Here is an 11,961-nt window from a genome sequence, read left to right as displayed (position 1 = left end):
TATAAAGAGAAATGTTTGGTTCCAGCAGCCCGTCAAACTTCTTTCAAGTATCTCTCATCAACAAAGACATACAGACACACATACACACATACTCACAAACACACACACACACACATTTAAACATATGTAAATACACACCCTTATGACAAACACTCACACAAAACACACACACATACTCACAACAAACAAACATTCACTTACACATATTATATACGCACACACACATACACACTTAGGGTATACACACACAAAACAGATACTTAAACATCAAACAAATTAAAAAAAAAAAAAGTATAAAAAGTCAACTTCCTCCTTGTTTTAGTTTGATAGAGTAAACAGTTAAGACACAAGGACAACACGGCAATGAAAAATAAGTCTTAATACTTAACAAGTTGCATAGTTTTGAGACTTTTTTTTTTTCTTTTTTTTTTTCAGGCACCTCATCAGCATGTTCTCTCTGCTCTACAGTGCACATAAGAGGAGACTGCACTGTATCATGGTCGCATAAATATCCTCTCACCTCTCACCTTCTGTTTTGTAACAAAAATATATTATATATTCTTTTTTTTTTCTTTTTTTCTGAAAGTGCCACAGAGACTATTCCGAGTTACAGATACCCACTGGTTTTTGCGGACGTCCGTACACTAGCGGTCGCCATGTCAATACAGAGGCCTGCGTCTGTCTCGGGACTGAGCAAGATCGAGGGATGGAGAAAGAGGACGACAAGACCTTTTCCTCTTTTTATTGTCTCCTCCCTCCATCACCTTTTTTTTCTCTTAACGACAAAGTCCTGTCTCTTTTGATACATAAGTCCAGGCCTCTAGCTGTCCATCTCGACGCTCTGTTTCTTCTCTTTTCCCTCGTTCTTCCCTCTCAGTCTTTTTTTCTTTTTTTTTACGTTTTTACGAACAGCCACAATCCTCGACAATCATGTTCTGAATGTCCTTCTTAACGATCTTCTGCTCCTCGTTGTAGTAGAGCATGGACATGGCACGCAGACGCGTGGGCACACAACACGACTTGATGTTGGTGAAGGGGCTGTAGCCGCGCATGCGGTAATGGTTGATGACGGTGGAGTGGAAAGAGAGGGAGTTGCCCGTGATGCTGGCTATGTGACTGGGGCAGTCACCCTCGCAATAGTTGGCGTGGTAGCCAGATGGTGCGATGATCCAGTCGTTCCAGCCAATGTCTTTGAAGTTGACATGGAATTGCCGCTTGCAACAGACACGCACCTTTCCATCGCATTCCAGGCCTCGCTTGCGACGTCGCCGTGGCCCGTGCTCCTCCGCTTGCCGCACCACAGCCATCAGGAAGGGACGGTGGGACTGCTCTCGTTCGCTGCCTCCTGATTGGGTGACCAGGACTGGCGTGGCTCCGGATTCAGCACAGAGCGGGCAGTGGACGTGCAAACTGAGTGTACTGCCACCACGTTCCAGCAGTGCCTGCACGCTGCCCGACACGGGGAAGGTGTGCCAGCCACTGCGGCGAGTATCTACGGCTTTCTCAGCCAGCAGCGTCTCGGTGGAACCCTCCCGCAGCAGCAGGCGGATGGCGACCTTAGCCCGGCTACGGTTGCTCTTGTTCAGCCGGAGGAAGAGCCAGACATTGGCCTGTTCGACCAGGGACATCTCGCCGCTCTCCTTGGAGATGAGGAAGTTGATGAAACCAGGGGCTTCGCCTGCAGGCAAATTAAAAAAAAAAAAAAGAGAGAGAAAAGGATTTTGATGATTAGTTTAAACAGGCTATTTTAATTCAGTTGTAGACTGTTTCATAAGCCACATCAGAGTTGTCAGTGGGAGGGAGTGGCAGGAGCAGTGAGGATATTTTAGCTCTGTAGTTACAGTAATGACACAGCTCCCAAACGATCAGTGTGTGTGCCCAGTCATGATTTCCTGTCATCTCAGTGGACCTAACTTAGATTCATATACAGTAAAGTTTGGTACAGAGGTCATTTTTTTGTTTTGGCTCTCTTTTCAAGTGTCTCATAGGCAGAAATATAAAACAGCTGTTGAAAGATATACGTACAAGCACACACACACACACACACACACACACACAAACACTCTACCCCACCCACTTTTCGTCAGCTCTTCCTGCTCTACCTTGAAATTGAGATAATTGTGGGGTTTGCAAACAGCAAACGATCTGTTGCACAACTGTTCGGCATCACCTTTCCTGGTCCCCTGCCAAATGAACTATTAAGGGCTGGTCTGCCTGGGGCTGTGTTGTTGGGGTTTTTTTGGTTTTTTTTATGGCAATACAGTTACACATAAAGAGCCTGACAAGGTACAGCACTAGTGCACAGCTGAGAGTAGTGATGTGGCATGTTTTCAGTGGCTCTCTGTCTCTATGGACCGAATAGGATTCCTCCCACTGGCTTAGCTCCTTAGTGTTTTAGAAACACACCGTCAAAGCTTCTGGAAAGCTTCAATTCACAGATCATTTTGTAACTTTCAGACTAATCCCCCTCCATTTACTGAAGCAAATCTTCACTAAGTGGACTTTCGACAAGACGCTAAGAGGTTATTTCTGGCTCCTCTCTTTGGCTGTAACTCTTTTTGCTCTTGCAGCTGATTCTTCCGCAATTTCTGTGACCTGACACCTCATCAGATCATCCTGAGTGTGATGGTCTATCTCAATCCTCGACAACATAAACAAGTACAGTTAGATCTGTAACCGTGGCCGGAAACAACGTGTTTCTCAGGAAGAATGTGACATAATTGATATGGAATTTCAGTGGTGCGTGAATTCTGTAAAACTGTAAACAAATTCAACATTTACAGTATATAACTGTTGATTTATGGGACTTCACCACAAAAACAATGATGTCAGTGAGTGTATACTTGTATCTGTTTGTGTATGTGTGTGTGTGTGTGTGTGTGTTCATGTGTGAGTGCATGCGGGTGCATGCTTGTGTGTGTGTGAGAGTGCATGCATGTGTATATGTGTGTGTGTGAGAGTGCATGCGTGTGTATATGTGTGTGTGTGTGTTTACAGATCCCTGGCCCATGCCCATCTGTCCAAACACAGCCGAGCCACACAAACGCTGGTCTAAAAATAATGGGTCTTTCCAGTGGTGGCCAGCTCATTGTTTCCTTTTTAATCTTGCACCCGGCAAAAGAATAGCATATCGTTAGCATTTGCTAAGCTGTGCAAACCCCACTATTCCAGCTCTTCTAGCGAGGGGGCCCTTGCTCTAAAGAGTGAGACGGAGAAAGAAGAAAAAAACCCTTCCTAACGAGGACTAGAGTGCAAGGGAGCTCCACAGCTCTGCATGGCTCTGAATGCATTTGGGAGAAGAGCAAAGGGTGGGATAGAAAGACCATGGAGCAGTACAGTAATCCCTCAACAATAAACACCAATTCAGCCGTGAGCGCACAGTTTGCACAGCTGTCCCACACACAAAGATGGAAAATAACATTTACACATTCCCTACCTCCATGCCTTCAAAGAAGCAAGAGGGGGTGGGGGGGCTGGGGGGAGTGTGTGTGTGTGTGTGTGTGGGGGGGGGGGGGGGGTATACAGAATCACCTGGGAACTTAAAGAGGCATAAATGGGGCGGAGGACAGAGGGAGGACTCCACTCCTGTCCAAATACTCCCTCAGTTAATGACTCCCATAATCCCTCTCTCTATCTAGTTTACCTTAGGGGGGATCAGTGGCTTTGATCTCCTCATTGGACTCTTGTCATATTGTATGGCTTGCAGTGCCCCAGCCTTCATGTCCATTGGGCGCTTCTCTGAGGAGAGTCAGCCCCCGCCACAAGAAGGATGTTGCCCGAACACGCCTTACTTTTAGATGGTTTGGTTTGTACTCTTCCCAATTGACTGTAATGAGTGATGTGATTTGTCTTTGGCTAATTTGTTGACAGTGCTGATTAAAGGCAATGGCTCTTGTTCACCAGAGAAGATTACTTGTGAATCTTCAAAGAGGAACAGAGCTTATGGAGTGCAGAGTGCACAGCTTTTAGCTCTAAACTCAGCAGATGCATTAAAAAGCCTATCTCATCTGGATTGGCTGTGTTGAGCTGCTAAGCTTGTCCCGTCTAGTTCCTGCAAACATCACCACGGCGCAATCGCTTTTAGGACTGTTACATATTTTGCTCGGTGTGCTGAGGAATTTCAGGGATGAAATTCATAAAATAGAACTTGAACTATCTTACTTTCCAGGGCAATCTTGAGACGAAACACCAGATGGCTAATTCATATTTTACAAACAGAGGGGCATCATGACTCAAGAAGTATACCTCCTGTTTCCCTCTTGAATGTCCTGCAACGGCGCTCATTGACCTATTTTTTCCACCAACCCAGAGTGACCTTCCCTCCAAGTACCAGAAAACGCCAGGGAGAATTAGTCTGACTCTTAAATGACGCGAGCATCTATACATGGATGATTTCACCAAGTGTTCTACCTGCCAGGGGAATTCAAACATAGTTATATCAATTTTGAAAATAGACTTAAGAGACTAAACAACTACGTAGTGAGTCTGCCTAATATCAACAACCACGATGTGTATGTGTCATATTCGTTTGTATGGAGATGACGTGCAATCACTCTGTGGTGCATGTTTCAGTGCTACCTTCAAATGACACAGGCAAAATGTCACGAAAGATGTATTATCGACAGCACTTAAATGTGCTTTTGAATCTCTTATCAGTCTTCTGGTTTTTGCCCACTGTTCAAAGTTTCAGTATATAATTAACTGCCTTTTAGTCTTTTTTTCCCCCATAGGGAGCAGATTCTACTGTCATGAAGCAGACTATAGCTGTATGTTGGCACTCAATAGACCTCAAAGTCACCAGAAATCCTGTCTGATTTACATAATAATCTCCTCTTGCAGGGCTCTTCCCAAGACTTGTGACCCAACCTCTCTTCACTGTGATTCCAACTCTTCACTCCTGCAAAGATCCCTCCTTAAATTCAGATGAAACATCACTGAGATGGTCAGCCTGCAGACCCTCGCCTCTACATGTGCCACAGAGGTCAACAACACTACAGCCCGGTAACTTCATTCTCCGCCCTGAGAGCTCCCTCTCCCTTCCTCCGGCGCCTCGTCCTCTTTATCTGCTCTTCTGCACTTGGAGGGGGGTCAGAATGCTGATTTACGAGCCTAGTCCCACAGTCGGACACCCTGTCCAGGAGGAGAGTCTCCCCAGCCCCAGCCAGGCACTGCGGCAGCTCCCAGAGAACAATGGGGCTAAAAGCAGGAGAGTTACGGCCGGCTCCCGCTCCTAACCTTTCTGGAGTCTGTGAGAGAGAGACACTCTGTCGCTTCTGTGCTAACCTCAGTGGTTGAACCCATACCAACAACACCAGGCCAACCAACAAATAAACTCTGAAGCCACCGGACAAAAATCTGTTGCATGAAATATCTGCAGCAGAGACTAAATTTAGTTGAAGCTTTGTCAGTGGAAAATGGATAAGGATTAAGTGAGGCCTAAACCATAGTTAAACTACGGATAGTGTCATAAAGATAGAGATTACAAGAGACTCGGCTATCCCAGGTATCTAAGGGCAATAGCACTACTTCTAGAATCCCATGTAAGCCCCTATGTCTGTTTTATTAGCTACTAATCACTACTGCATCCATCATAGGTCTGGTCCACTTGGCATTGGTGAGTCATAACCCACTCACATGAACAAGTCTGGATGGAATATGAAGTGTCAGGCTAACAGATAACAGACACGGGCTCAAGTAAGGGTTGGAAGCAGCCATGTATCTTGCTTTCCTTCCTTAAACAACCCAAATGTTGCATGGAGGACAGAGGTAATGTATTATTTCAAGAAGCGTCCAACCATGACAACTGACTGGCTTTTGTTTACCCCAAAGGCATCATCCTGATGCTGTTTTTTCCCCCATCATTATTATTATTATTATCTTTATTATTATTATTATTATTATTATTATTATTATTATTATTATGAATGTTAGATATTGATATAGTTAAGTGCTGGAATCCAATGCTTGACTTGAACAACTGGGTTGTAAAATCCTCATCATAATGCAGAGATACACCTGATTTGGACATAGCTCTGGCGTTAGGATCACATTCCTTTCATTCTTCTGTTTTAGGGGGAACTCTTTAAAATCCAATGAACATTGACTTCTCTTTCCAGCAGAGAAATGACCCTTTTGGACACGTTAAACGGGCAGCTGTGCTTTCCGAAAATCAACACAAGTTACGGAAGTTACACGATTTACTGTCACAGTTGTGGTTCCCCAGAGTGTGGGATTTCGAGGTATTTACTATAATGTGCAAAACAGTGAAATCAACACAGACGGGGGGAGTAGAAAGGAAGTGAAATCATTCTTACAAAATACAATGAACCACACCATCTATGGCAAAACAGTCCAACATGACACAGTGGTATGGCATCAGCAAAAACCACTTTGTGCTTATTCATGTTTGTCACTATTGCTTCAACAGGTATTTTTCCATTCACTACTCACTCACCTAAATGCAAGATACTGGTACCACTTCACCCCCTTACAACTGGGCCTAGATCAGCTCTCCTAAATCTTTTCTTTATCTGAACCATTATTTCGACAAACCATCAGCTCTGATCTGAGACCAGCTGTTATAAGCATAGTGTGTTTACTCTGTTTGCCCCACAGTCCCTATGATGTGCATTAAAGGCATCCTTGGAACTCTTGTGCCCTCTTTGGCCTTTGGCCAAACAGCGACATAAGTCCACACATCATTTCCCAAGGCATTCTCAGTTGAGTTTATTTTTAATTTCACCATCCTCATAGATATGGGAAAATATTCACAGAAGTCTGTCTTTGACAAATCTTTCCTTTTTCTTGCTGTTGTAATAAGAAGGCGCTTGAAATAACAAGTCTTTTGACATCTGGCTGGGATTTGACAAAAGAAGCAGTACTGTTTCTGAAAACCACAGCTTCTCCTTCCTGTCCTATACAGCATTTGTGAAAGCTGTCTGGCCAATTTCTGTGGGACATGTTTTTTATCTTGCTGACCTCTGGCACTGAATGCAAACATGGGTAATAGTGACAGTGTCAAGTAAAATAGCAAATTCCTCAGATATGTATGTTGGCAAAGAGTGCATTGAGATGATTGGGATTGCAGTTAGAAGTGCTTGCAGCCAGGGGAGCGCAGCTATGAGTCAGTCCATAATTCCCTCACTTTATTATGCATGCTAATATACACAAAAGCTAATTGCATGCCTCCTCGGGATTTAGATTGACATCGATAGTAATTAGCACTTGTGTATAGTGCTGAATCAGATACAGCATGAAGTGAAATAGCTCAAATGACCTTGAACTTGAGCAAAATCCATCTTATGGTCAAGTCAGATGACCGTTTTCTCCTCTCTCAGAGTAAATGTTTGCATGCTTTCTAAAGTGCTATGTGAAGTTACACTCAGTGTCTCTGTACTCCTTCTGTGTGTAGTCCTTGGATTTATCAGTTGATGGCTCAATTAAGGTCAGGTTACAGGATATCAACTACACACACATACACGTGTACGTACACACACACACACACACACACACACACACAGGGAAACAGCCACACACATGCAGCCCGAAAACCAGAGTCAGAGAAGCTATGGATTCCTGAGCACAGTGGAGTGGAAGAAGTACTATCACATCTACAAACAAAACCACTAAAAGTGGGTGTTTTTGTCACTCTGTAAAAAGAAGATCATGTCCCACACCTACTACAAACCCACAATTCACTGTGTTCTTGAAGAGTGAGAAAGTTCTGAAGAGGAAGACATTGGAATCTCTCTCTCTCTCTCTCTCTCTCTTGACATCTACATGAAACGCTAGGAGCGTGGACGAATCAAAAATATAAACTGCATAGATAACTGCAGGTTTTCAAAAAGCACATACTTTCATTTAAACTTTTTCTCTTTTTTAATGTGAGCAGCACTGTGAAGATCAAAAACAGCCACGAGTTCCCAGCCTGGGTTGCATTAAGGTCTGTGACTAGTGACAGACTCTGAGGCAACCACAATAACTCTAAGTTGATTTCCTCCAAACAAGAACAATAAACATAAGAAGGGACTGTGCCCTTGCTCTCCTAAAATATTTGCGTAGCTGTATTCACTAAAACGATACTGGTGTGGACATGTGTAATAAGATGGCTCTACATTAGAGATTTTAAGTGATTTAACAATGGCGTTGATTATTATAATATGATATAATACATCCCATTTTGTCTGTTGAGAAGATCTGTTGTTTCAAATAACCTATACATCAAATTATAACGGAATTCCCCCTTGCGGTGGGTTAGAGAATATCATGTCTAAACCTTGCAAAGGAAAAATACGAATGTCAAATAGCTTACTCAAGCGGGACGGTGGGGAGCCGGATTTAGGTAAGAATCGGTTACTATTCAGTATTTTTCTTGTCACTGAGCTAAACGATGAGAAACAGCGAAGTTCCTCCTTCTGCGAATCTTCATTTCAGATCCCTAAGTGCATTCCATTGTCTAGTCCAAGACAGCCTTTTGTATCAGCTTAATACGGTTTATACCAAAACGTTTTCAAATGACTTGGTAACATTTTGTTTAAAAATGGTCATGAGCAACGATAAACATGTTTGTCAACTATGCCTCGAATTCACATACAGCTCAGAGAACGGAGCGATATACAATCGAGTCTATTAAGAGATCAATTAAATCGAAGGTCGAAGAGAGCCGAAGAGATCAAATACACTTATTCCGGTTGGTATGACAATCTCTCCTTTTACATTACTAAATCTACACGAATCCGTATTTGCTTTGTTTGCACAGAATTCAGTTTAACAGTCTATGGGCTACTGGACCAGACCAACATTAGGTCAGGGGAAATTCTGATCAGGTAATGCTGCATTGAAGATAAACGTGAGCTTCGTTTCAACTGGTACTGCAGTGTTATGTGCTACAGTTGTGCGCTGGAGGATTAGAATGAGTAGTGTCCCAAGTACTTCGGTGTTTGGTGTTCTGGCTCGAACTGTATGTTCAGGCCATCATAAAAAGTAGAGTAAATAGGGTCAGGGATTCATAGGTAGGATAACAACCTCGATTCCTAAACCTGCATTCCACTCAGCCAGGGCAAAGCACTAAGACAGGGGTAGTTTCGGTGAAGTTCGTTTGGTCTTCTTACTGTTTCAAGTACAAGTCGACAGCATTACTCAACGAACTTTACCTACAATGGTCCAACTACATAAGTTTCACAGTGGCGTCAACGAGTTTTTAGGCTCACAAGTGTAACGGTTATGTCAAGTAGGCTACTTTAAAGAAGCACACTACTCTTTATATCAGCAAATAGTGCTAAAACAGTAGCTGTGATAGTTAGCGGGAGTTTAAGGACAGTTTCCATGTACTTCTGTCGTCTATTTGAACTGGGAAGCTCTTGCGCGGCCAATACGAGCTCTTAACCTAATTTAAGTGGCACTTTGTATATCTAAGTGCCCCTCCTGTATACTTACCTCAAGTAGGATATGTACTCCATCTACCCTAACCACTTCCCTCAAAAATGATAAATAGAAGCTATTATGTTTATTTTGCTGTGCCAGGATAAATTATGCTCTCTTCAAATTGTTAAACCTGTCTTCATGTGTCGCTCGCGTAAGAAGGAAATTTTGTTCTGATTATCCCAGAAAACATATTAGCAACCAGAGGTTTTAGTTAACTACGCAGTCCGATATGTTTTCACATAGCTGTTAATCTGCTGGTACATATTTTGAGTGCTGCCGCGCTTTTCCGCGCGCGACTCTTCCTGCGAGCCACTTGCGTCCTGTATGACTCAGACAAGTACCGTGTCTCTCTGTACATCATCTGTTTAACGACACCTTTGAACTATGGCTGCCGACTACGTCCTAACACCTGCCTTCGAAAAATAAAATAAAGATGCGGTAGCAGAACAGTTTTATCCTAACTTGGAAGTCGTTTTATTATCCCTCCCTTTTTCTTCACCTTAACTCGTTTAAACCGTTTCCTAGAAGAAAAAAAAACGTCATTCGTCTGGTAAGTGCCGCTTTACTGCCTCTGAGAAAACCTCACAGGGGAGTTAAACGCTTAGAGCCCAAGGGTTTTTTTAAAGGCAATTAGTGATTCTTTAACCCAGCAGGGGTTTATTAGGGACCTTAAATTTAGGGGAGAGTAAGGTGAAGTAAAACACTACAACAGACTTCTCTCCTGCTCTGTCTCTTTTCAAGCTGAGGCTACAAGCTTCCTGACAGTCTTCTTTCACACAGCTGTAATCAAGTCACTAGTTACAAACAGCCCTCCACCCACCTGCCTGTGAACGCATGCCTCAAAAGAATGAGTTCTCAGAACTGACAGGATAAGGTCAGCCTCCTTACCTGGTAAAGGCAGGGATAGCTGGCTAACTCATTTAGAGGCTAACACTGCTCACTTAACACAGGCATGCACTCAGCACACGCTCACAAAGACTCACCTGCTTCGGCAAAGGTGATTATCTCAGTCTGTTCAGCCTGCTCTGTATCGGTACGGCTGTGGCCCTCGTCCTCAATCTGGACACTGCCGTCTTTGCCCACGCGACCCACGTGCAGCTTACGGATGGCATTGAGGAGGGCAGCGCGGGGAACAGGGTGCGTGATGTTGGGCCGCGCTGGTAGGTGCAGCATGTTGAGGATGTGCCTTTTTACTGCCTCCACCACATCTTGCTGGGCACTCTCCTCCTCGTCACCCGTCACAGATGCGTCCAATCCGCTTTTCCGAAGCCGTGCCAGCGCACATGACGGGCAGTCTGTGCTCCCTGGCACTAGCTGGGGCTGCTCGGGTAGTGATGATGTCAGGCTCCCTGTTGCCGTGGAGCTTGATGTCGCCATGACGCTGGGAAGGCAGCTTCGAAGGAGGAGTAGCAGGAGGAACCTGCTCATCAGTGGGAGAGGGGACATCCTTGGATCTACGAGGAGAGTTGTTAAAGTGAAAAAGGAGGTGTACTTGTTCTGACTGACCAAATCAGCCTAACTAACTTGTATGAAAATCAGCAAAAACTGAAGAAAAAAAAACCCACTACAAAACCTCAAAGTTCCTCTTGTTTGACAATGGAACAAAAAAAGTCCCCCTCAGGAACTGACAGCTGGCAACAGAGTCTGCAACCCTGTGAAGTATGCTCACTGCCTGAACGAATGAGCAAAAAAGTTTGGTCTAAACTACTGGAAAAGTGGAGAGGGGAAAAAAGGAAAATAATCCTTGTTGTAGATTAAAAAATAAAAGGACAGAGCTGCTCTGAGAAGAAGTACTGATGGGAAGGAAACGTAGGTCTGCCAGTTGCTCAAGTTGCTGTGGATTTTTCTGTTCTTGGTCCTTGGGAAGTTTCTGTGTGGGAAGGGCAGTCGGCTTCTGGAGGTGCCCCGGGGAAGCTGTGTGCTCGCAAGAGTTCTGGGACTGCTCACAGTGCACGAGTTGAATGGTTTTGTAGAAGTGGGCTGGGCTCTTGCTGTCTCTCTCTCTCTCTCTCTCTCTCTCTCTCTCTCTCTCTCTCGTCTATCCCTGTCTGTACTTCTGCCTCCCTCTTCTGTAATTATACTTTCCACCCTCCCTCCCCTCCTGATTCCCTCCCTCTATCTGCCCCCCTTTTCCCCTCCCTCTTTCGTTGTATTTATTTTTTCTTTTTGTAATTGTCCTATTTGGAGTGCAGCAAAGGTTTTCCCCCTGCAGGGTCTGAAGATTAGAAATACAGACAATGACAAATCATTTGAAATAAGCATGACCTGTCCAGTCATAATCTCTCAACCATCATCTCAATAAATTCCATGCTTAGTCAGAGTTTGGTCTTTATACTAGAGAACCATTTGATTCATTCATTTATGGTCTTAGTAAATGAAAAGCTTTGACTGTCTACAGACTAAGCAAATTACACAGGTTTCTTTGCCTCACTAAAAAATACAGTAACTTCTAAACATTCATACTGAAACACTTGACTGACTGTGCCACATGACACTTGATAAACATGAGTCTCTTGTAAATGTGTCTTGTAAATTTCC

General features: G+C 43.9%; 1 protein-coding gene across 1 annotated transcript; it reads right to left on the bottom strand.

Moving 5' to 3' along the window:
* Window positions 1-902: 902 nt before the first annotated feature.
* Window positions 903-10,869, bottom strand: inhbaa (inhibin subunit beta Aa). The gene is made up of 2 exons (XM_030769149.1): window positions 10,407-10,869; window positions 903-1,678 (listed from the first exon to the last, which is right to left on the bottom strand). Exons 1-2 carry the CDS (start codon window positions 10,867-10,869, stop codon window positions 903-905), a joined length of 1,239 nt encoding a protein of 412 aa, XP_030625009.1.
* Window positions 10,870-11,961: the final 1,092 nt, after the last annotated feature.

Source organism: Chanos chanos, chromosome 3, assembly GCF_902362185.1.
Source record: "Chanos chanos chromosome 3, fChaCha1.1, whole genome shotgun sequence".
Classification (NCBI taxonomy): Eukaryota; Metazoa; Chordata; class Actinopteri; order Gonorynchiformes; family Chanidae; genus Chanos; species Chanos chanos.
Note: the sequence above shows the minus strand (reverse complement) of the source record. Positions and strands in the feature narration are given on the sequence as shown.

What these genes read in the sequence shown, in the direction of transcription:
- inhbaa (XM_030769149.1), bottom strand. Translation starts at nt 10,869, where the DNA reads ATGTCCCCTCTCCCACTGATGAGCAGGTTCCTCCTGCTACTCCTCCTT. An exon ending in AATCACCTTTGCCGAAGCAG is followed by an intron (nt 1,679 to 10,406) that starts GTGAGTCTTTGT and finishes ATTTGCCTGCAG; the next exon opens with GCGAAGCCCCTGGTTTCATC.